The sequence below is a fragment of the Drosophila simulans genome, chromosome 3R, assembly GCF_016746395.2.
Source record: "Drosophila simulans strain w501 chromosome 3R, Prin_Dsim_3.1, whole genome shotgun sequence".
NCBI classification, from domain to species: Eukaryota; Metazoa; Arthropoda; class Insecta; order Diptera; family Drosophilidae; genus Drosophila; species Drosophila simulans.
Genome location: NC_052523.2, coordinates 13,598,590 through 13,624,851, shown reverse-complemented (window position 1 = coordinate 13,624,851; position 26,262 = coordinate 13,598,590). Strand labels below are relative to the sequence as shown.

The window sequence follows — 26,262 nt, the reverse complement described above, 5'->3', positions numbered from 1 at the left end:
TTCAATAGTAACATCAATTTGCAAACATCTAGTTTTATTTTGAGTTTTATTCTAATTAAGACACATCAAGATAGCCAACAAAATTGTCCTGTGCTATTGAACTTGATACGCAGACCTTGTCCTTAAATGTGATTACCTTATAAGCTCGGTTGAAGCAAGGACTCTTGCGATTATCTTAATCGTTAGATCCTAGACTTCAGACTTTGAGCTAATCAAATAAATTGCTTGGAATAGTAAATTGTCTAGTGAATTTTTAACCACTGTTCATTGTGCGATTTGTATCATTAGGAGGCCGCCCAGACACCAGGACAAACCAGGACATTCTGGGCAGCTGGTGGCGGCAGGCTGGAAGAGGAGTTGAGTTTGGAAAGGCCGACGGCGGAATATGTACATATTTAAAGTGTCGGGCAACTAAGGACTTCAACTTTATTAAAAAAGCCAGCCGGATGGCAATGGGATGTGGAGATGGCTGTTGAAGGGGAATGGCGAATGGGTGACGGGTGGCGATGGTGACCCCGACAGAGCCTGACGCTTAACTAGACAGCACTTTCAGTTTACGTAACCACTAAAAATGGCGCCCAATGTGCTCTCTGTTTTCCGTTTGCCGTGTGCCGTGTGCCCCTCCAGCTTTAGTATGTGTTTGTGTGTGCTTTTCCTGCTTTTCCTTGCTTCTTTGTATTTTTCACGTGCAGCGGAATGGAGGAGAAGTTCTATATTGTTTGCTTACTTGCTCAACACGCGCCCTATGTCCGCCGTTCTTGATGATGATGAGCGGTGGAATGGCCGGAGGATTGGCAGGATGAGCGCCCCTGGCGCGCCGCCTTCATTGTCCTTCCTGATTTGCCTGCTGCCGCCTCGACTTGGCTGCCTCCTCACCGAAATAATGAAACTTTTCCCGTTTGTCTGTTGCTTTTATCGCAGTTTATTGTTAATGCTGTTCTACTTGTTGTTGTTATTGTTGCTTTTTTTTTTGCTTGATAACAGCTCGAACTTTTTAACACGCGCGGTTCGTAATTTTTTAATGCCTTCGATGTTGCGATATTCCTCCTTTTTTTATTCTTCTGGGTGTGTGTGTGTGCCAACAATTTAATTTGTCATTAGCTCCCCGAAACGCGACTCTATTTATATTGCTGTCCGCACTCGAATATAAAAAAGAACACCCAAAATCGATTTGTTAAAATGGAATTTCTTTTTGATTTCTATACCCATGCCAAGAATAAGTTTCCCGCAATTTGCCGCACGTTTTTCCTGAATTTTTTTTCTATATATTTTTTTGTATATATATATAAAGTGTAACGTAAACACGTACAAGACGACCCACAAACTCAGGGCTTACGACTTACGGCGGTCATAAATGGAGTTTCGTATCGGTTTTTGTAGTGCCGCAGAATCGAAACACGCACACGCGAATTTCACTGTCCAGCCGGTTTTTCAATATGTGTATATATATATATCTGAATTTAATTTCTTTCTTTTCACCACATAAGAAGGATGCCAAGTTTGTATGAGAACAACTGTCACTGGCACTTTGGGGCTACGTTTTGTGACAAGTGGCCACAGGTTTCAACTGGCTTTCGTTGTGGTTTTTGTATTTATTGCTGGCTCGCAGGCCTTTATTGGCCTTTTTTTGCGGGTCAGCAATCCGTGGCGATGAGCGCCTGCTCTGGTAACTGGCCACTGACTGAGTCTCGGCCAAGAAATGTGGCCAAGTCCTTTGGCGGCAAACCAACTCAGGATGCGGCGAATTCGAGAAAGAGAGCTTCGGCGCAGTGGAATTTGGCGCGAAAAGGATGTTTTAAACTAAAACAGAGTTGCATGGGAAAGTAGTAGTAGTAAAATTCGAAAAAAATTAAGTAACTCCTGCTTAAATAGTGTGGATTTTGGACTGAACGAAATATTTTGTGGCATACTTATTGGGGCATCAAGTGCAAGCGAATTTCCTTGTAACTTAGCTTCCTTGCTGCAATACCTTTTGAGCAACCCTGTTGAAAGCCACCCCCAGAACAGCTGATCTAACCCCCAATCATGCCAACCCATACCCCCTCATTTTGAGGCACACAACCACCCCCATCCAAGTGCCGAATTTGCCGCACAACAAAATGAAAGAAGGAAAACCCCCAAGGCGCTCAAGTCAGCACTACTATATAGTAGCAACCACCCACCTTCAATGCAGGGCGTCAATATTTGCATTTGTAATAAAAATATTTTGATGGCACCCCGCCAAAAATGCGTGAGTAAATCTAAAAAAGATTTGTTATTTCGGCGCGTGTTCGTGTCGTGCAAATCACACGATAACAACAAAGGGAACAACAAATGGGTGGGCCAGGACAACATGCACACCCACACCGACACATGCAAACAACAAGGACTAAATCATCGCAGGAGCAGCAGCAACAACAGCTGACGATAGCAATATGCCGGCTTCGAGCTTGTCTCCGCACATGTCGGAGTTATTAAAATTTCATAAAAAAGAGATAAATATGTAGATGTAGATATGAGGTGGAACTACGACAACGCAATTTGATTTAACGCCACTTCTGTCGGTGACAGTTGTGTGTTTGTGTTCGCTTTTTTTTTTATTTAAGTGACGCCCCGAGTGACGGACTGTCTGATAAGGTGCAGGTCCTTCGGCCCCATTGTCTCCTTTAAATATTGAAATGTGAAATTCTGATAAGCAATAAGGCACCCATCATTGGTTGCCCTCTGCTGCTGGCTTCTTGGCGCTAAGAAGCGCATGTCTATCACTTGTCACGGCCAAATTGGCGGGCCTTATGAGCGATGATTGCCCCGATGCCATCGTGCATCACTCACTTAGTGGCCCCGAATGGTGAGTCTGGGTGGGTGCCATCTAGGATCCATGGCTGACTTTGATGAATGGAGTTTGATTTGACTCGCATTTATTATGCCATCCTCAGCGCCACTCGCGGCGTCTAATTTAAAAAATAATTCAAAACATAACTTCCTTTAAAATATATATCAGCAGCATCAATACTTTAATATTGATTAATCCTTAATAACAAGCGAGCGAAATAAAGTTGAGCAACCTGATTACATTCGACTCGCCTGCGAAGCGGAATTAATTCAACCGCTGTGACTGTAGTGTTTATTAATTTCGAAACAAAAATATTTGTCTTTTACATTTTCCACTGATGGGCGTGAAAAACGTAGTAAAAATAATTGACTGACTAAGTAAATAGCCAGTAGTATTTAAGCATTGCGATAGTTTTTGGTTAAAGGGAAAAGCTTACTTTTTTACTACTACTGTGCTTTTGATTTATATCCTTGAAAACAAATTAAAAGCAATTATAATAATTGGATAAATTAAATAGCCTATCGATCAATTTTTTACGCGTGCAATAAATTATATATAAATAAACATATAAAATATGCGAATCAGAAAAATAAATACAGACTGCCGTAGAAACTATCTTGTTTTTCTTTATGCGTTTTTAAATGCTGAAAAAGTTTATGCCAGTAAGGTGTGTCCTTTTAACTTCTGCAGGTCAACTTTTCGATGTGCTGTGCGTCACCTTTTGCTAAATAAATTTAATATACAGAGCCCTATGAAATGGGACTAACTTCAACTACAGCAGGTGTCGCCGACCGTTTGTTCCGGCATTTAAAGCGTGCTAACTGATCTGCCCTCTTTGGGAGCAGGACTCCATGATAAATTACTTTTCAAAAGTATTCCAAGGGGGGCGGTGCGTGGAAGAGGCTGTACAGGTTGGTTATATCATTGCCATGACGCCGGTTAAATTACACACGCATTTGCCAAATAAAAATCACTCATTCGACGCGTTGCCACGGGGCTTTTGGCACAAATTTGTAATTTGTCAGGCGAAGTCGAGTCTTGACAGTTATTTAGAAGTTTACAACTGTCGCCGGCAGTAATCAGCTTTACTTTTGTCCCGATAATATGCTGTTAATGTACCTCGATGCGGAGTGGGTAATTTTGGGTCCATCCCAGACTTTATTTACTTTCCAGTTTGTTCGAAACTTAGTCCTGGGTAATCAGCAGTTCGTTGCGGAATGAGAACAAGAATGAGAAAAACAACTTCGTTTGGCTATTATTTGTAGTTTTTGAATTTATTTTTTGCTTTTTCTGCTTGTTTTCCAACTTGAAGTTTGTTATTTTGCTTTTATAATACATCTAAATTTCATATTCACTTAGTTAGTAGCTTAGTTTGCCATTTACGTGTCTCGCCCACTCGAGGCTAGATTTGCTTGTCAGCTTGGCTTAATGTTAGGATCCTATTTTGTTTTGCATGGAAAATTGCACAGCAAAATGCAAAACAATGCAACGAAAAGTTCAGTTGTCAGTAATAATAATAATAATAATAATAGTAATCATAATAAATAACTCGCACACACATATACACAGACATGTCAATATACAAATACGAATACAAATTACACATACAATATTAGTTTTCGAGCGCTGTGGCTTATAAAAATATAACAAGTCCTTTGGAGATTTGGTTTGTTTGCGGTCTTCTCTGCTTTCGCTCTGTTTTCTTTCACCTTTTCAAGGAAAGTCATCTAATGAGTACTTACTATAAATATAACATTTATCTAGACATCTATTTATACACACTTTATATGATACATACTGAGCTTTGGCTCTTTATCCTTGTTTTCCATTCATGGCAACAGTAGTATTTACTATTTAGTTTCAGACTAGCTGGAAAAATCATCAAAAAAAAACCAGTTCCTATTCTTTTCTTTAAACAACAACTGTTTTTACTTGACAAATGTTCTTGACTTTTCGCTTGGTTTGCGGATTAAGAGAAAATCATAAATCGGTAAGTTTTGCAAACTATTGCTAACATTTTATGGTTAGTTATTTATACAAAGAACACAAAATGCTTTGTTTGCGTGTTTTCCTTTTTTATGCGGCTTATTTGCATTACCATTTTATTTGCTAGCCGAAATTCGAGGAAGTTCCGATTCTTTCCCATGGCTTTCCGGTTTTGCTCATTGTTGCGGAATATCGGGCCGCAATTGCTGGAATCAAGTTGCTGACTTCAGGAGCAGTATTCAAGCCTTGCCCTCACAGGCTACACAGTCAACTTAATTCCAGGAACTGCAACGCAATTACCCGTTATCCGAAGCACTTTCACTCGTGACCTTTTGAACCCGACGCTGGCACCTTGAAACGGAAACGGAAACGGTTTTGAAAATCGGTTTCACGCACACACACTCACACACACGTAATTTGGTTAGTCTGATATCGATGCACTATATGTTGGTTAATTTAGGCGGACTTTGGCATTGGTCAAGGCCAATCGCCTGGGTCCTACATATATGGTTTTGACTATATATTCTCGCTATGTTTTAGTTGATTATACGATTTGGGGGTTTACTTTAGGTATTTTGAGCATTTTCAATTCATGCGATTGTCGTTGAAATAACAATTGGGTTTTAGCTTTGCTTTAGCTGCCGTGACTTTTGTTTGTATCTCTATAAATTTCTCAATTTTCTCCGATTCTAATTGCGTTGGGGGTGTGGTTGTTTACTCGCAGGACTTCCCTCACGTAGTTGTCTATAATTTGCGGTCTCTTAATTGGCACAGTTTAAGTTGTAGCTTTAGCTCGTCGTTTTTGCGAATCCCTATGTACACGCATAGCTCAGTGAGTTGCAGTGATTGCCATTTTAAATAATTTATTTGTGGTTATTTCTTTTCGTGAGCAAAATGCTTTACGGCTTACAGATTTTCGATTGGCGTACGTACATACATATTACATATTCATATACATTTATCGAAATGAGTTTACAACCTGTGCTTAATTTAGTCGTACAAAAATACTCAGTATTTACAACAAGATATAAACGACATGAAATCATAAATAAATAAGTTATCCTATACAAAGTCCCGATCTGTGCGCCAAGGAACCCGGCAAACTCGAATCGAGATTAAATGTTTTTAAAAACGAAAACAAAAATGAAAAAATAAAGTGAAGAACAAATGAAATGGCACGCTCCACAGATTGATTAATGTCAACATTACGAGTAAATCAGCCGATGCTTTTGCCGGCATATTAATTTTACAAATTAATGGAACATTTTAATTGCATTAAATTGATTCCACCCATCCGGCTGCCATCGATTGATTCGTTTCGCATCCTTACACCAGTCGCACCATTTGCACCATTTACACATGACTCGAGGCCGTCGAGGCGGCAGCATTGTTGTTCTTGTTCCATTTGTTGATGTACTCCATGGGTATTTCAATCTGAATCTCCTGCACATCGTCGCCCGCCAAGCAATCGACATTGGATTTGCCCTTGCCCGCCTCCTTTGCATCCTTCGATTCCCTGCCATCCTTGGCGGCAGCTGCCAATTGTCCGCCCAGGCGGGATCCGCCCGCCGCCAGCCGCTGCTGCTGCTGGGCGATGGGGGTCAGCAGCGCCTCATCCCTGTATTATAAGTTGTCCACCATCTGCGACTGGCGGCGATGCGAGGGCGTCGTCGAGTTGAGGTAGCTCTCCGAGTAGACGCTCTTCGCCCGCTGGTCGTAGCGCAGGCTGGAGCGCCGGATGTCGATGTCCAGCGGCAGGTGGCGATCCTTCCACCAGTTGCAGAACAGGCAGAGCAGCGTGTTGCGGAACGCCTCCCGGAAGTCGCGGTTGAAGTACGCGTAGATCAGCGGGTTGAGTGTTGAATTGAAGTACCCGATCCAGAAGAGGATCGAGACCACTATGTCCGGCACTTGGCACACCTCGCAGGTCATGGAGAGAGTGTACCTGAAATAAAAACAAAACAATTATTAGCTTAAACTCATTATCTGTAACCTAATTAAGGTTTCTTTCAACTGAATTTCAAGGTAAATGCAATTTTCGATATTTTTATTGGTTTTTAGAACTTTGATTTATAAAAGCAAATATAAAGATCAAATGAATATATTTGTTTCATACAAGTTAAACCTCATAAACGTTCTATATTGGAATACTTTGATTATAACACCATTTATAATCCCTTGGCATCACTTTTTGCCTGCATAGCAGAGAATTGCAGCAAGCCACTGGCACTTTAAGTGCACCCGCTAAACACTGGGTGTTTTCTGACACTCTAATTGCGGAAATAAAAAATATTTGCGATGTGCGTGGGGGTGGCACCCGCACCCAAAACTGTTGGGAGTTAGTCGAGTGGCAAAAAATGACACCCTTGCAGTTCTCTGCTGTGTAGCACATAAAGATGAGATATATATACCCATAAATTCCAGATGCATGAGTGGGCCAGGGCTTTGCATAAATGAGATTATACTCTGGGTGGTGCGAAAAACAACAACCGCCGAAACAATGGCGCACGGGCCGTATGAGTAATATTTAATTATGCATGCTTGACATTAGATAAATTATGCCTGGAATCTCGTGTCAGCGGGATTGGCCTCCAACACTCAACCAAACGTTCAACCTTCGACGGCAGGTTGGTACTCACCACAGGAAGAATGGCAGCCAGCAGAGGATGAAGGTGCCCATGATGATGCCCAGCGTGCGTGCGGCCTTGTGCTCCCGCTTCATTTTGATTAAGTGCTTGTCCTTAGTGGGGGTGTGCTCCTGCTCGACCTCGTGCAGCGTCAATGTTTTCGACGACCCGGATCCGCTCAGCGCCTCGCCTGCCGTAGGAGATAAGATGAAGATTTGATAAATGTCCTGGCAGGAGAAGGACCACAGAACTCAATGCACTCGCACTGCATCACTGTGCAGGATGCTTGTGAAACAAACTAGTGATCTTTCAGGCTCAAAACTAGTTGTTAACTCTTCAAAAAGTATAAGACTCAATGTCCTGATAATTTTATATTTTTTGAGTATTATTTCCGACTTTGTTTTCATTTAACTTATTTATTCTATATTTTATATTTATACTTGTTTAATTTGTCTTTTGATTTAGTGATATATTCTGGTTGTTAACAACCCAACTTTGATCCCAAACTCACCTGAGGGCTGCATGGATGGTCGGTGCATCAGCATGGCGTTGCCGTGTCGCATCATCAGCTGCTTCTCCTGCCGATTGGCTTCCCGGAAGATGGCCAGGTAGGTGAATATCATGATGGTGCAGGGTATCCAGAACGATATGGAGCTCGATATGACGGCGTAGTACTTGTTCACCACGAACGAGCACTGCGTCGGATTCTGGATGACGAACTGCTTGTGCTGCGGCGTGGTGTACCAGCCGATGAAGATGGGCAAGAAGGAGAGCAGTGCCGGCGATATCCATGTGTTTAGCAGCATAATGCCGACCACTCGTTTCGTCATGCTAATCGGATACTTGAGGGGCTTAACAATCGCATAGTATCTGTGAAGTGGGCAAAACGCCAGGTTATTGGGCCCTTCATATGGCTATAATGCTGGCTGTGGCATGCAGCTTACCTATCCACAGATATGCAGCATAAATGCAAAATACTCGCTGTTGAGAAGTAGACATCGAGGCTGTTCCACAAATCGCACACGAAGGGGCTGAAGTTCCACCTGCAAGGGTCAAATGAATGGAGGCATCAGTATCGCGATGATTACCCAATAACGAGGCAATAAACTTTGGCCTTTACTTTCTAACGTCATTGTATCTGATTAACGAATCCATGAATTTGCAGTATACATTTTTGTTGACTCATTTCTGGTTTTTTGCCTCACCTAAAATGCCACGCGAAATGCTTTCATGAAGTCATCGCTTTAAAACTGATTTCCTGGTTTATAGCTTTGTAAAAAATTTAGTTTTTCACGACTAATTCCCTTTGTGACAGCACAGTTATTTACAGACTCCGATTAAAATGATTTGATTGTCGTTATAAAGTAGGAAACCATAAGCTCAATCGCATATTAAAATGATAATACCATATAAATTGCGCTAGTTTTAATATTTACTACCATTTAAAATGCAGAAATACAGGCCATAAAACCTTGAAAAGATTTATGCAATAAAGTTGCTCTAAATTTAAACGGCATTTTACTGCCAATTTCTGAATGTAGGCCTATAAAAAACTCAAGCTGACTAGACACACTCCCTTTTTTCGCCTATTTTCGTTATCAGGCCGGCTGATTTATGTGTTTATCGATTTCATCTTAGTTTCGGTTGCCAGGTGACATTGCCCCTGAACTGCCATTCTGGAGGGCCAAATTAAAAGCTTAGGTGCACTGTGAGGCCAGAAAATAGGCCATAAGGCCCGAGGCGAAAAGTGGCAAGGAAAGCGGAGGCGACTCTGTTCGCTGCATGAAAAACTCATTAAAACTTGCGTCGTCGCTGTTCGCCTGTCGCTTCTGCCGTCGCCCTTGGTTGCCACTCCGCATTTTGGCCATTTCGGTGGGGGCGGATACCCGTCCTTTTTTGGGGCCAGGAGCCAGTGGAATTTATTATCGGGCGCCCCGTTTGGCATCAGTTTCAAAAACTTTTCGACTATCCAACGAGGCTGTTTTTGCGCGCCGGTTTTTGCTGCTTTACACTGCATTGCCATTTGGGGCGGGCTCGCCATCGGTTTTGACACTTAAGCCATGAAATGGCAGTTCCTCGTGCTGCAATTATGCAACTGGCAACTGTGAAGGTAAAATGGCTAATGAATGCCAAGTGGCGGCGAGTTGGCTGTTGCCAGAGCCAAACCGATGCCAATTTATATGCAACTCGCGCTTGGCCAAAGTTTTTCGGCCTGCCAGCAAGTGGCACATAATGTGGGGCTCTGGCCGCCACTTCATCGTCACCATTAGCAGCGCCATGATCAGGACCATCGTCATCTGGGTACTGGCAGTGACATTGTAAACATTTGCATTGCTTCCACCGTGGTGAAGTCGAGCTTAAAGCGCGTCCTTTAAGCCAGCCTCCATGCATAATTAACCAAGCTCAGTCGGCTGCATTTGGCATGGCACATATATCCACATAAATTCACATACATTCAACATATATCCACATTCGCACATATCGCATTACCCACATGGAACACATAGAAGGAGTCGGTCCTTCGGACGTTCGGCGTGAAGGATGTGACCATGTCACACTCTGACGGTTTTTGTCCTTTGGAATAGCTTTTCAAAGTTGTCGTTTCCCTCTCAGTGGGCACTTTTTACTTGGTTGTTTTACTGAGGGGTATTTTAGGCTGTTTTAATCTTTAAATATATTACTAATTGAATTTTGAGAATTTGTCTTAAACATTTTTGGGAAATAAATCATACATTTTCATAGTTTAAATACATTGAATCCATTCTTTGGTAAGCAACAGATTTAATTTTCAAATTTAGTTCAGAATAGATTCTCATTTCAATTTTTACTGAAAGTTATTTTCAGTGAAGTTATATGTGCATAAGTTGCAAAGCTCTAAGGGTAATTCCACCATATATAAAATGGGTATTCTGAAATCGTATTTTAAACGAATGCCTCTTTGTTTGTTCTATTTTTCACATTTTAGTTCTTGAACGCAAATGCGCACACACATGGGCACTGAAAGATGACTTTCTGCATTTGCATTTCATTCGCACAGCCACCCAAAAGTGGGTGGCACACACATACATCCATAGAAACGCACACAGACAGGGACATTCACAGGAGCATAAATAAACGTTGCTTTCATTTTTCAGGGATTTTTGTTTTTGGTTGTTTGTTCTGCCACTGCCACGCCCACCGCCGACCACCCGCCCACCTTGACTGGCTTTGGTTGCAGCTGTAATTTTTGCAACAGTTTTGCTCGCTTTTGTTGCTCTGCCTAGGCCTTGTGTGTGTGTGAGGGGGATTCATTTTGTTGTTTTTTTCTACTGTTTGTTGTTGTACTTACCGCCCAGTTACTTGCACACTAAAGTTAAATGTCATGGCCATAATAGCGACCATTATATCAGCCATGGCTAAGGAAACTACAAAGTAATTCGTTATAACTCTGCAAAGAGAAGAAGAGAACGAGATGTTAGCAATCACAGGACAATATCCAACAATACATACAAATAGCACACGAAGCGAGAGAGGTCCTTCGTGCACCCCGTGGGGGCTAATCAGGATATATCATATGAGTGAATGCGTGATGGGGATGCTGAGTGGGGAAATGGGGGATGTTGTTGGCTGGTGGGTAACCACTCTTTTGTATGAGTTGACAGTTTGGACCCCATTGCATTCTGCTGCCAGCGGGGAGTATAATTGAAAAGCCAGTCCAAGAATCGAGAACGATGTCGAACGATTTCGACCCCAAGGGGGGCTAAGCCGATGCCCCAACGAAAATCTGATGTAAACGGGAAACAAGTGGGCGGAGGAAAATGCCGAGGTCAACCGCAAACCTATACCACTTCATGGCTATTTTGTTATTTAAATTGAATTCCAAGCCGAGTGCCAATTAGAATTTTGCACCAGTTGCTGGCCGAGGACTTTCAAATCGGATGAGTGCAGCTGCCTCATTGAACTCCAGGTGGCCGCCTTTCATTCATTTCGTTCACTAAGCCAAATGGGAAAAGTTTGCAATCAAAATTGAGCATTTACTGCACTCGAAAACTTTTGCCCGATTATGGTAATATACCGACCGAATAATCTCATTCAACTTAACTTTATAAAAGAAAAATATTTGTTGTATATACATATATGCAATGTTTAGTCAAAGAAAGAATATTAAATAAAAATCATATAAGAGCTATATCTAAAAACCTATTCTCTTATCCATTAAACTTATTGTGGCTTTAAGTTACATTAATCTCATCTTCTGGGGCTATTGTACTAAGTTTCAAGTTGGCAGTGGTAATCTGTTTTGCTTCCGGCTACTACTTAAATAACTTTCAGCGTCTTAGACGTTAATTGCAACAAATCGACGCCATTCTGAGAATGTTACGCCATTACTCAGCGACTCCCTGCCCTTGATTCCTGCCCCTCACCCACCGATTTGAACTGCAGATAATTTGCCTGCCATTTAAATTTAAGAAAAATAGCAAAGAGAAAAGTTGCTGCCGAGCATCCTTCTGGAGAAAGGCGCTGTGTTAATGAGCCTCGGTTTCTCCCCCCTTATTTCCACCCCCATCCCTACGCTGCTGTAATGGCAAATTAAAGCACACACATATATAGCCGTAGTATCCAGATATATCTGCTCATACACTCGCCATCTAGAGCACTTTTCGCTGCGGCTCATCGCCGCCAAAATAACTTGGGCGGCGTGGGGCTAAGAAGAAAGCGCAATTTTATTGTTTGGCATAGAACATTTTAAATTTATGCTGTCATAAAAACCATAAGCTGCCTTAATTGCCAAAGTTGTTGCCGCGCTGGCTGTGTGTTGTTTTTTTACTTGATGTTGTTGTTGTTGTGAGCACCCACCGTCCCCGCTTTTCCAGCTTTTCCCACACCGCCCACCACCCACTCTCGTGTTGAGCATGCATTTTGTTTTTGTTCCATTTCTCTTTGAGCTACAAGCTCGCAGTGTTTAATTGTCATTTCTTTTCTAGCTGGGTGTGTGCGCCTTTTTTGTGCTTGTAAACTTTTCCACATTTTATATTTCCCAGTTTCACGCTACGTATGCGTAATATTTTCCGCTCAGAACAATAGAATCTTGCTGCAAGCTGACCGCGCTGAAAGTTTTCGCATTTCGTTTTTGTGTGTATTAATTACCGCATGATAGTCACTTTTTAACAAATAATTTATTTGAACCTCTTTAAAATCTTTAAACCGAAAAGGAAAGAAGTAAACCAAAATTTTTACAATCTTAAATTGATTCGAATCAAACGTATAATTGTTTATTTTATTGGCTTCTACTATACATCGATTTTAATTAAATGTAAATCTTTCTGGTGTACTTTTAATGTACTATCTTTAAAAGCTTCCATAGAAAGTTTCTTGAAAAAAAAAGTTAATCCTTTGACCGAAGGGCCTCAAAGCTTTCTTTTTTCCAAGTTTATTATCAGAGCAAAGAAATTATCTTGATGATCATCCATCGGCATCATCATTGGATGAACCTGGCTCTGGAGCCCTAAAATCCAGCAACACGCAAGTCACTTAAAAAATAAAACGCTTCTCATTAGCAGTGAGGGCAAAAAAAAGAGGAATTAAGCGAGGTTCAACCTTAATTATGCCTCGTCCCCCGCCCCCACTTTCATTATAATTTTTTGCTGCCTCGTTTTTCTGTGCCGCCTAGCAAAGTTTGTTTGTTTCGCCTTTTGGCTTCATTGCCCTTCGCCAACTTGGGCTATGAGCATTTAAAGTTTTTCCTCTGATGGGTAGAAAAATTCTGCGTCTAAAGCTGAGCAGCAAAAAAATTGAGGAAAAATAACCGAGCGTTTGTCAGGCAGAAAACAACTTTTGATTGCGTCGGCTTCATGAAGCGCTAAATTGATTTGCCCGCCAGTTATTAAGGCATAACTAAAAATATTAACGAACCCCAGCCAGCTGATGTCCCATCATTTATCACTAGAAAAGTTTTCCTTTTTTTCGTCTTTTTCGTATAATGTCATTTTCGTCGAAGTATAACGCCCCGAAAACTCCGCCCATCATTAGCAAAAGGAGGTCGCAGCGAGAAATTGACAAGTTCTGGATAGAAACGAATATGAAAATAACCTGGATCCTTGGACAGCTTATATAAAGTAATATATTCCAAAACTAAAACAAAATATTTGAATTGAATGTAAAGTATTTACGGCCTGTTAGGTTGCCATTTAAATTTTGCATTTAAATTCAAGCGCAAGGTTGATGGAGAATGAATTTCGTCAAATTAAATCATTATCCAGGCGTCCAATTAAGAATCTCTTAATATGCAAATTGGATTCATGAATAAAGTCATGAAAGTTAATTTGTCATTAAAATAATGCATCTCTCTGTTCTTTTGTTGTGGCCGCCTCCTTTCGCTAAATGGTGGGAGTAAATACTGCAGTCTCATGCCGAAACGACAGGATAGAACAAAGCTGAGATGCTCAATTATGAGGCGAGTAAATAAAGGACACGGAGTCAGCATGAGACCCGAGCACGAAGGACGAGCAATGACAGGACGGGGCGAGCGAGTAAAAGAAGGTCCTGCAGCACGTTTTGAGTGAGAAAATGGAAGGGATACAAATGGACGTGCATGAATTTTATGCAAAGTTGACGAAAATCGCGCATAGAAAGCCAAGCGCTTTGTAATTTTTTTTCTCTCTCGTAACTTCTGCCAAATTGGCAATCAAGTTTTATGCAAATTACGAAAGAATTACACGGAGTGCGCGTACTTCTAATTGCTTTTTCACAGCTAATTAGCAGGAGGAGCAGCTGAAATATCACGTATACGCACCTTAATTTTCTAACACGCATCACAGAAATAATAACAAGCAGATTGCCGCAGATGGCCGCAATGATGATGAGCAGCATGACAAAGGCCTTGAACACCCAAACGATGTTGTCCAGCCAATCCTCGTCGGGATTGTGTTGTTGATGTTGATGATGGTCACTTAATCCAGCGCCGCTTTCGTTGAAGTTCAGACCCGTGCCGCCAAACGGCTGTGTGGCATTCAGTTCGTGTGTGGCAGGTGTGGCAGTGCCCAGCGGCAGTGCTATACCGCCGGTGGAAGAGTTGGATGAGCTGGATGAGCCGGTGGCAGCCAGGGCGTTCGTTGTGTGCAGCATGGCCGCCGTGGTCAGTGCGGCCGCCGTGACCCGCGCCAATGTTGTCAGACTTTGGCCATAACTAATTGGGTTGCTAACTACTCCGCCGGGCTGCTCCGCCTGATTGCCGCTGCCGCTGCTGCCATCGGCGCAGCAGCATTTGGGTCTTTTTCTAATCCTGGCGGCACTGGTTCGATTTCGATGCCTTTGCCGCGGTGGCTCCGGGCCAAGTCCGTCGCACAACAACATGAGTCTCGTTGTCTGGTTTTAATTTTACTATAACTTATAACTTATCTTTGGCTTGTAGCTCTCTTTCTCTATCTTTTTTCGCTATCTTTTTAGTAACACTGTGTGGCAGATCCGTATTTTATTATCGCACTTTTAGGTTGAAACACCCACTGGAGGAAGTGCCATTGGGAAATCACGACACGCGTGGCGCCGGCGACGTTGAAACCAAAACTGAAACGGCCACCGCAACGGAAATTGATTCGCGAAAGTGGCCCGCGGACCGTGGAGCGTAAACCGTGTGGCCACGACAACGTCGCCGCTCCTCCGCTTCAGAATCCGCCTCAGTTTCAGACGCTGCCAACGTCAACGACCAACGACCAACCGCTGTCCTTGCCAGCCAACGCCGCCCACGCGAGCTCTTGTGATGGCCTCGCTTTTCCGTTGATTTTCCGTAGCTTTTCCGCCTGCTCCGCCGCTGATGGAGAGGCTACCTCGGGCTGGACGACAATTTTTTTCGGCTATTTACTGTTGTGCGGCTTCTATTTTCTATTTTACTTTTTGATATTTTTTGTGTAAATTCGCTTTTGCTGCTTCTGCTCGCTGATTGGGTTTTATTTTCTTTTTGGTTTTTTAATATTTATTTTTTTGTAGCCTAGCCTCCAAGCGGCTGCCTTTTAATTCTGTTCATATTCTTTGCCACCGCGGCTGCTGCGGTTGCCGCCGCCTTGTTTTGCCGCCGAAAAATACTCGTTGATTTCTTTTGGATTTATTTTTAACATTTCTCGGGCTTCGAATTATTTTTAGTTTGTTTCGGCCAAGTGGTTGATTTTTTAGTTCTGCTGCTGTTAATTCAGATATTGTTATTCGATGTTATGGCCTCCTGGAACTGTGCCATAAATGTTCGTTCCATCGAGAAAGGAAAAAAAAAAAAAAACAAAGAAAAGAACACATTATTAAAAGCTTGGAAAAACATGGGCTCGCTTTTCTATTTTTTTTTGTTGTCCCGATTATAATCACTTTTGTGCATTATCTGGTTGTTGCCGCTGGCATTTGTATCGATTTGAGTCAATATTTGTTTATTTACTGACGCAGAAGTTGAGTTGTTGATGTTGTGCGTGTTTTGCCCACATTTATGCGAATGGGAACAGGGTGTGTCTTTTATCGTGTTATAAATCACTGTTTATGTTTTCGCGGAAGTAGGCAACAATAAGCCATTTAATATTGTTAAGTTAATATACGTTTATTAAAAAATGTTTAATATACATCTACGATATTATATATGATCATTAAGTTAAGGCAGTTGATAGAGAATTGCACAGAAGCAAATATCTATCATAGATATCATCTTTAAATATATTTTTATAACATACCAATTATAAAATATTTTCAAATTTAAGTTACCTTGATTTTTTAATAGAATTTAACTTTTTTAACTTTAATTTCTATGAATTTCTATCATCTTAAACTTGAAATTTAAGCAACAAAAGCCTAAAGACACACCCTGTTTAAAAGCTATGATTTATATGACAACAGCTGGGCGAAAGAATGTCATTCGCTTCAAATGCCTTTTAGCATACAGCCGCCATATCTGAATCTATATCTTGATGTGTATATTCCGATCTGGGCGGCATCTTCTGCCCAATACCGCCCCCCCAGTACCCCGCAATGCCCACCAATACTAAGTGTTGGGAAAATGGTAAAAATGTCCTATGCCATTTTTTGCCCCCTAGCACTCATTTAGAATATGGCTTTGGCTATGTGCTAGTCCATGTATTTATTCATATCGCTTTATATTTATATTTTTATTCATTTTTCCCGAATTTATTTCCTGATGATGATGTTTTATTTTCTTGTTCGCACACGCTTTCAACGCTCGCATCTTGGCCGACTGTTTGATGTTCTGGCTCGCAGCTGTGGTTGTTGCCAAAATGGTACGTACAACAAATTGGCCACTCGCATTTTGGTGGCCACGAGCTTAAAATTATACGTTGGTCACTCGCGTAGGGGTTTTATTTTTCGTATTATTTATTGCACATTTCCAACGCGTTGATTTTGGCGTTTTGCTTTTGGAATTTTTTGATTTTCGGTTTCGGTTTTTGGCTTCGAATTTCCCGGTTAGACTGTTAATTAGGGAAATGAAAGTGTCCACACGCGCTGAAGTTGCCGCAGTGAGTCAAGCCATATGGCGCGAAGGGTTGTTGATTTTCCTGCCACGCCCTGGCGCTTTTCCAAGTTGAGCAACTGCAAGGGAAGAAATGGAAAATGTGAGTGGAAAGTGAATATTACTTAAGCATACATATAAATATTGGCAAGCAACAAAATCAAGCATTGGAAAACATTTTGTTTGCCGTGCACATATATATATTTATTTTATAAATAAAATACAACAATTTCTTTTCATGAATGCCCAGCTCATCAAAGGCGTGACTTCTTGTTGTTGTTATTTAGATGTGTTCTCTCGCTCTTTTTTTTTATAATATCTTAATTTAAAATTTTGCCCTGGGTGGCGGCGGCAATCGCATTTAAAGCCTCGTGGGCGTATAATTAATTTTGTGGCAAAACGAATTTCCTTCAGTTTTATGTATAAATAGATTAAAAGTTGATTTAATTAATGGGTTCTCCAAGTACCGAGAGGGGATAGTCGAGCAAAAGGGTTGGGACTCGAAAATCAGACGCATATACCGAGGGGCATACATGTATATGTATATAGTATATGTATCTGTATCTGTTTATTCCCCCAGCGAATTTGTCAGCAAACACGGAATCGCAGGGAAGGTTAACGGATGAGTGACAACCGATGACAGTGTCCCGGCAACGGAAGCACGAGCTATGGAGCCCCTAAATGCGCCGGACGCAGCTGTCTTGTATCTGTAGCTATAGCTCCATATGTATCTCTATCTGTATCTGTACCTGCTTCTGTGTATCTGCATCTATGGCACATCTTTGCGACGCTTCCATCGTGCAGTTAACGACCGACACATCGGCAGGAACATTAGCGGCAGCCAAATGCCAATGTTAATGTCATGAAAATCATTTTTTAAATTTAATTTGAAAATCTTGCGTACGTACTCTGCAAGTGTATACATTCTAGATACATATATATATATAATTGCGGCTATTCTAGACGACACTGTTCTTGCTCTTGGCATTGGACAGCCTCGCATGTTTTAGTTTCTGGGTTGTGTAAAACAAATTGTTGCCAAAATTTCGCGGCACACAGAGTATGCAAGTAGTTATGGTGCAAGCAGGGGAAATGTCAATAGAATCCCAGTGCCGTGAGATTCCTTTCCAAAATGGAATCCACCCTGAGCCCAGCTAATTAAGCTTAACTCACTTTGCAGCACTTTGTTGCTGCCCCACATGTGGAAAATAAAGTTTCGCGCATGCTCTATCTTGTTTAAAGTTTTAATTAATTAACTTGCATTTATTTTTATTTAATAAACAAAACTTTTCGCTTTTACTTACACGCACTCACGAAATTCCCTTTCCTCCGCGCGTCGCCTTTTATTTGCTCTTGGCAATTTGCCACTCGCCCACATTTGCACCTGCCCCACCTGCCCCACGTTCAACTCACAAATACACCTGTGCTGCACAGAATGTATTTCGTATTCCGTTTTGAAGAAAAGTGAAGACTCCATATTTCCGACTGCCTCAGAAATTCAAAAAGACACATTTAATTTGACCAACTTTAATTAGGGTTCTGTTGCCATGAAATTGGCTGTTGAGAAATGCAAAGAATTTGTGACTGGCCAATCATGAAAATATTTTCATTAAATAACATTTACAAGATTTTAGGAAAATAGTGTAATATAAATATTTTAATTAATTAAAGGACAAGTAAATTTAACTTTCCTTGTTTGTCTTTATCTAATCAAAATTTCTTTAACAAAAAAAACTTCAGAAGATTATCAATTCGTTTTTTATACATTTATTTTAATAGTCAGTGTATTTACAAATAAAATATGCGGTCACAATACATTTACTCAGTTAATTAGTTAAATAGATATGGCAAAAATAAGTAAAATAATTATCATATACATACAAAGAAACCAAATAGAATGTAATTGTCGCTACATATATTTGCTCATTTCATTACTTTTCAGCATTTTAAAATTTATATTAATTAAATAAAATATGTTAGGAATGTGGGCACTCGACCCTTAAAACTTTTTGACTTAAACACCAAAATCGGTTTACGAATATGGCTCTAGAAATGCTTTAATTGATTCCACGCAATTCCAAAGCATTCATGTTCATTGAAAGCGATGAAAATAAAATCAATTTTATTTAATTGCCTGCGTCACTTGACTAAAAAGAAGCAAAAGTGATATTTGCTCTTTTTCATTGGCTCAGCGAAAACAATATTAATTTCATTAAAAGTTTTTTATACGGCATCTGTGGCTTGCCCCTTTATGGTAATTTTTGTTTGGTAAATTCATTTGTGTTGACAAGGTGCTTGACTGACAAAATAGACCATCAAATGTCATCGTAGAGAAACAAAGCCGAAAGCCAAGCGAAATCAACATTGAAGTGAATTGTCCGCAGTCACATTTAATGCAAATAAATCGTGAGCCGATTAAAGGCGATTTTCATGATGGATTGATCATAATGAACATTATAATCAGCACAACAGCATCATCATACCATCAATGGAGAAGTGACGTTCTGGATCGTTTAATGGAATCCCGTCCAATTTTCTCACGAAGCCTGCAAATAAATCACATGAATAAAGCCCCAAGTCACCCGGCTTCCATGTCTCATTTCATATTGTATGCACTGGCAATACTTTTACATATTTAATTTACGCTTTCCTCGCTGCAAATCTCACACACACAGACATTGAGGAGGGGAGGAAAAACGCTTTTCAATTTCCAGTTCCATAGATAAATATGCCAGGCTGCCAACTGTAAGCGATTTAGAATGGAGGGAACTGAGGACGCCCAAGGCGTTGCGATTTTATTGGCCGTAAAGTAGGCAGCCATGAAATAGAAGTAGTCCAGATCTGGGGCTCTTTGGGCCCAAAGCGCTGAGCGAAACACGAGCGGCCATTTAAAAGCCATTGTAGCAACATCCACAAAGTCCACACAATGAAAAACGAAACTTGGCTAAATAGACGGCAAAAAATGCGCGCCGATTGATGCCCCATTGTGGTGGTGCCTTCAATGGGGAGAATGGCGATGGCCATGTGGACTGGTGGGGTCCTGGGCGAATCTGAAGGATAAGCCACACAAAACAAATGTCAAAGTCAACACCCAAACCAAAGCAAACACAAATAGAATCCCTTCTACTTCTTTGCCCGCCCTGCTCCCAATTTTCCCCCTCGCACACACACTTAAGCTGCAGCCTCGATACAATATACCCATGGAAAAGGGGGAAAAATCAGGGGGCGGTGGTGCGTGGGGATACATAGATCGATTGCCTTGATATTTCACGACCAGGCCACTTCAACTCTAACGTGCTCTATTCTGCCAGCACGATGGAAATTGGAAAGGAGCTTACACAAAAGGAAACATTGATGGAGCATAATTGTAAAAGTACTTTAGAATTTGTGAAGAAATTATCGAGTATAGATGAAGAGCAGCAAGTATATATAGTTATTTTAAATTTTAAATAATATTATTTTAGAAGGATATTATTCAAATAAAATATAAGTAAAGAAATGCAACATTTTTCCTTGTGTACAGCACAGAAGACTTGCGCTCCCCTATTCTAACTCGCTTATTGTTTCTGGAGATTGTGGCGTCGAACGTCGAGTGGCGCAGCGATTAATGAAAATTGCTTAATAAGCATTATTGTCTTACTGGCATTAAATTGTTTAGCGAAACATTCGAGGGGAAGTGTGAGCACAACAATGTCGCATTGTTCGCCAAAGAATCGCCCGTCATTTTGGCTCTCAAACGCAATATTGCTAATTGATTGGAGCAGAGAGACAGAGTATCAGTTGGAGTTAGGAGGCGTCACATCTTGTGCCTCCATTCGGATTGCCATTCTGGTGCCAGGATCTTGACAAAGCGGGCAGAAGGACCCACTCAGCCTGCAGGAAGGAGTGCTGCTTGCCCCGCTTCCGTTTCCGTTTGTCATTTCCAGCTTGTGCTGCCTCTGACAGCAAACTGTCAGAAGTTCTGCGAGCGTTGCGCTGATTGACGAACCCACGGAAGGACTCTATTGCCACCCCAAGCTGGCGACCTCCCACATTCCCTGGTCCTTCGAGGATGACGACTCAATGTGTCTGACTCCTTATCATTTCAATGCCAGGGGTCAGGGCTTAATGAGCGCTTGTCTACCATTGACAGTCCGCCTAAGTGGCTTTGAGTCCTCGACTTATCCTTGGTCCTTGGCCCATTCACTCGATTCGATTTGCGTAGCCTCTTCTCCGCGGATCCTAAAACTGATGCCTCACGCTTGTCAGTCAAATTTATGTGTATTGTTGCAGGCAGCTGGCCTGAATCTGTCTATTGCGATATTAACTTAGACTTGGCTTAAAGCCATCAGTCTTTATTTGCAGAGCCATTGTGCTCGTTACATCATTAGATGATGAAATTCAGTGTGAATCAGGATTATCCAATATCTAAATTGTTTAATAATAAATTATATTCACTTGTATATTTTTCTGCATTTATTTTCTTTGTTATTTTTTAGTATTACAAATTTAAGTTATTCTTGTATTAACTCCTTTCATACTTCAATCCTTATTAATGAATCCTATCTACTTACAATAAAGTTTCACTATAGCCTACTCCTCCTTTGGCATTGACCATAAAACCGGTCATTTATCTAACCAGGGCATTTGTCAGTCCATCAGGTGGACCAGCAGGGAAGTAGGACCAAGTCCTTAAGCAGGAGTGTTTACTTGCAGATATCAGCAAATTGATGATGTTTTCTTCCGCTGCAACCGAATGGCAAAAAGCGAAAAACAAAACCCAGATATGTAGTGCAAATTAAGGTACCCATTCCAAGGATGGCAAGGATAGCCCGAAAACAGCTTAAACTTGCCTTGTTTTATTGGCAGGGAAAAGCCTTCTCCTTCGTTTTCCCTCGGAAAAACTGGAGTATTTGCCCAGCTGCGCCTAATGGCACCTGCAGCTGCAGGCGACAGTCATGGCATGTTCGCAAAACGAGGATCCTACTCTCATGCATATTCATGCCGGCGAGACTTCCGTTTCCGTTCCGGTGCCATAGCATCCCATCCCAGCCCAGGATCTTACAACCACAAATCGTGCCTGGCAAACCGGGTTTATAAATGACTCATGGAACACCGCTCGAGTTCAACGCCATTTTGCGAAAATTGAAACAATTTCAATTCGATTTTTCGATGCTCACTCAAGGCAGCAGGACCACCGCCCTCAAAAACTTCTGCTGTCTAACCCAATTTCGCATTCAATCCCCGAGCTTCGCACATGCGAATGGCAAAGTTTTGCTAGTTGAGCTAAATGCCAAGCAGTCGGAAAGTGAAAATGCATATGACAAGTGCCTGCAGGCCACCACCTTTTCGGCCCAAAATCCTTGTGAATTTGGCCAAACAGCAGACCTGGCCTCGACTTACATGGGAAATTAAGCCCGAAATATGAATTATCCTGAATGCGAGCTGCTTGGCATTCTTGTTTGGGGCGCCTCCAACTCAAACGATGGCATCAAATTATGGGGCAAGTCAAATAAGGTTATCAAATAATTCAGTCGGCGCTCGACGCTCCACAAAATGCGAGGAATGCCAGCCAGATGAACATGGAGCCTTTCGCAATGTCATACAATTGGGAAACTGGGGGAAAATAGGGAAAATTGGGGTCGCCTGGAAGTATGCAAAGTATTTTCCGGCAATACTACCACTGCGACTTTATGGCTGGGCCATTACCAACGGAATTCAACATTCGAGGTTCCCGAAAAAACTAAAACAACTTTTGAGCCGCCCATAAGCCAGGCAATAAAATATACCCAAAAAGATAAATAATAAAATAAAAAAAGGAAAAGCGGCACACACAAAAGTCGTCAAAACGAAATAATCAAAAGCAATGAATTTATATGCTTTATATTATAATTTATGGCGCGTATTCCGTTAAATCTACGAGACACATGAATTTTCCGCTTTCCACGCTGGCTTTTCGCATTCCACGCGTGGCCAGCGATTTTCGCCGCTCTGCGTTTTGATTATTAAAAAATTTGTGTTTGCGCCGGCATTTTCATTGCGTTCAGTGGGTCGTGTGTTTCGTCGCTTTCCACTTTTCACTTGGCTTTTCAGTCATTCACTTTTCGTTATTCGGTGTTGAACAAAAATAAAGTACTCGTAGCCAGTTAGCCAAGCACTGATGGCCTTGTCCGTGTTGACAAATTCAAATAAACTGGTTGCCGAAGCAAATCCGTGACTAAAGTCCCTTCATCCGTGGCCTCGTCCTTTTATGGCTTACTTGGTGATAAAACTGCGAAATCGCGATTTTGGAAGAGTGAACTTTTACTCGGAGCGTACATCTTTGAAACTTTTCAGCTTCAACGCGGCGTAAAATTTTAGTTTTTGATAAATTCGATCGAAAAGCGCAAAGCTGGCTGAAAATTTACGACACCATGAAATAGGTTATAGATATTTTAATCTTTTTCAGAAATTTACTATCATTATTCAAATAATATAAATTTAAAGTGAATTAGAAAATCAACATCATAAATAATTATTCTAAATCAAGCTAAAATACTCAGATCCTTTGAATATAAAACATAACTTAACAGTTTGCTTAACAATATATTCCGCCATTATTATACTCAAAAGCCAAACTCATTTCAGATGCCCAGTTCGACAGGCAATTTAAGAATAAAAAGCTGGGAAAACCTCGGATATGAACCGCAAAGGGCATGAAAACATTGGCAGAATGGCGAGTTTACTTTACTCTCTGTTCGCCGGCGATGCGAAAACGAGTTTCGCAATTATGCATTGAAATGGGAATAAATATTTATGAAAGACTCGGACTCGAACCCGGACCAACGCCAATCTGGGTACTTCGTGGCTTGCAGGGCATGGCTGGTCTTGGCCCCAAAATGCATGACAATTAGATGCAAATGCGAATGGTTGGCGGTTGAGGCCACCAACTGACTCTGCTGGCCATTATTGAGCTGCAGGATCTTAAGAGTGTTTTGGGCGCCCCTTACATCAGATCCCGGGTCCAATCAAATCCTTTGCTAATGGCCTCAGCCTGTTCCCGACTCGCTTGAGTGATCCAAATCATCGGAAACTTTGAATTTTAAGCAGCTTACCGACGACTGTGGGTGCGATATATATGTATATGTATATATGTGTACTCCAGCTGCCTACGCATCATATGCTTGGCGAGTATCTTCCCTTCCCTTTAGTTGAGTTCCGTGTAGTTTTAGTCCATTGAGGGACTTTGTAGGGTATATATCTAAAGCAGATGTAGTTAAACGAAAGCGGATTTGCTTAGAAACCACACGCACAAAAGCGCACGACGAGCAATTAGGAAAATCCGTTTTCTATGCTTGGCAAAATTTTAATTTTTGCACATAAATACCATTATGGTTTTCCAGTTTGCCGACCGGACCGCAAAAAGCTGCTGCATAAAATAGGAGACCGCAGGGGAGCGGCACCAGCCACCCCGCCGCCAATTTGGTGCCCAAGTGGAGCGATGAGCGATGGGTCAGAGATGAACTCTGATGGATATTAAATTTAGCACTCAAATGGCCCAAAATCTTGTTGCATGTGCGCTCACTTTATAGTTTTGTACACATACTGTGTACACTGTGTGATGGTTGGTAAATTAAAAGCTTAAGCAATTACTTAAGCAGACATGCCGCAAAATTAGTTTGGTCCATATTCGGGGCAAGCGGCCAAACACGAAACACAATAGCCCTGCAGGATGTCCAACCGGCTGACACAAAAAGGCAATGCAATTACAGAAAAACTACAAAAACACACATACACTAACACTCGGGGAGCCCCGCCCACACTAATACATGTACAGATGTTGTTGGCAGGCAAATAATTTTAAAAGCATTTCAACAAAATGCAATGGGATGTGTGTTTCGGGGTGGGGGTTCAGGGGTTCAGCGCTTTTGGGATGGAAACTTTCTGTTTGCTTCTGGGGGCAGCGAAAACTTCATCGACTCGAAATCCAGGCTGGCAAAATGTTTTGCCCTGCTCGTTGAAGATTGAAACTAGAAACTGGAGGAACTGGAGCACCGAATGGGGCTCAAATTTATTAACAGTTCCCCCCGAACAACAGATTCCATTTTCGAGTGTACTCGTACTACTTCATAGTTACCCAACTTCTGCGCCGTGCCCTGTTTTTTCCGTAATAATGTGTCCCTGAAGCTTGCTCCAAAACAACAAACATGGTCGAAAAGTGATTTTGTGCACACATAACGAACAAGCTCCCCCTTTGGATACGCCCAGTTTTATCCCTGCCAGTGGTTTTGTTAAATATACCCCGGCAATTCTGGAGTTTATGGGTGTAATAGATTGTATGCTTTTTAACTGATAATTTATTAAACAACAAAAGGTTTATAACATTTATTTAACCATCTTGAAAATTCTCGAAAGAAAAAGAACGTAAATTTAAATTATAAGTTAGAAATTTTTGAATGCATTCAATTTCATATTTTCCACAAATAGCAGAATTAAAAGAACTGAAAATTAAATTGGTTTATGTATGTACACGGTATCTCAAAGTTGGTCGAATGCATCCAAAAATCTCTGATTTCCACATGCTGCGCAATAATGAAATGAAAAGTCTAACAAATCTGCAAACAAATGCACAAATTAAAGCGCTTGGAAATTTGAATGAAAATGAAAATGCAACTCTTTTCCCGAAACCGCCCCTATGGCTCATCCTGTTTGGCCCGAAATGTGGCCGAAATGGCGGCTGATGGGTGCAAATCCTTTTGGATGTGTGCCAAACGGAAGTGCCAGGGGCCAGGAGCAGCAGCCATTGCACTTGGTAAGCCGGATACTGTGGCCTTTCGGCGTCGATTTAGACCCGGCTTACTTCACTAATTGGCAGCCGAATCTCAAAGAAGAAAACATCAGACGATGCGACGGCTGAAAAAGCAATCAGGGCTCAAAGTTCGACCCGTTTTGTTCGCTAGTTGACATCAATTGCCGATGACGAGGTGGCCAGTGAGGTGGAAAGCAAAAGCGAAAGCGAAAGCAAATCGAAGGCACTGATTAGAGGCTCATTGGAAATCCATAAAAGTCATGACTGGAGCCACTTGCATAATCAGCGTAATTTTTATGTGCCAGTGCCAAGCGAACAAACGAGGAGCGGTCATAAAAGCCAACTGAACTAAACCATAACCGCCGGCAGCAGGTGAGCTCCAATCATCCCAATGCAATTTAAGCGAACGGGAAGCTGGGACGAATGAATTTGACTTGGGGGAGCAATCAGCAGCGGAGTTGCCGAATAAAAGAGCTGTTATATTGAAAAGTTGCCGTCGCAATTGGACTGCCTGCCATGCGATGTCAGCACTTCCTCCAAAAAATTCATTTGGCGCAACCGAAAGCAGTTCCAAAAACAACAGAAACGCACGGCTAAC

General features: G+C 41.6%; 2 protein-coding genes across 4 annotated transcripts in view; both read right to left on the bottom strand.

The window, feature by feature from the left end:
- The window catches only part of LOC6728338 (octopamine receptor beta-3R), a 38,269-nt gene extending 36,582 nt beyond the window's left edge, over positions 1-1,687 (bottom strand). Inside the window, exons 1-2 of one of the 3 annotated variants that reach the window (XM_039294837.2) lie at positions 1,344-1,687; positions 728-1,139 (exon numbers count right to left, since the gene is read on the bottom strand). The gene's annotated coding sequence lies outside the window, so the exon portion shown is untranslated. Of the gene's footprint in view, positions 1-727 lie in introns of all 3 variants that reach the window. The other 2 variants (XM_016176841.3, XM_039294838.2) reach the window with 2 other exon arrangements.
- A 2,378-nt stretch (positions 1,688-4,065) lies between these two features.
- The window catches only part of LOC6728335 (octopamine receptor beta-2R), a 44,782-nt gene continuing 22,585 nt past the window's right edge, over positions 4,066-26,262 (bottom strand). Inside the window, exons 2-7 of the mRNA XM_044923314.1 lie at positions 14,198-15,622; positions 10,754-10,852; positions 8,370-8,468; positions 7,937-8,295; positions 7,438-7,615; positions 4,066-6,743 (exon numbers count right to left, since the gene is read on the bottom strand). Coding sequence (XP_044779249.1) covers positions 6,422-6,743; positions 7,438-7,615; positions 7,937-8,295; positions 8,370-8,468; positions 10,754-10,852; positions 14,198-14,757 — 1,617 coding nt within the window. The 5' untranslated portion in view covers positions 14,758-15,622 and the 3' untranslated portion in view covers positions 4,066-6,421. The remainder of the gene's footprint in view (positions 6,744-7,437; positions 7,616-7,936; positions 8,296-8,369; positions 8,469-10,753; positions 10,853-14,197; positions 15,623-26,262) is intronic.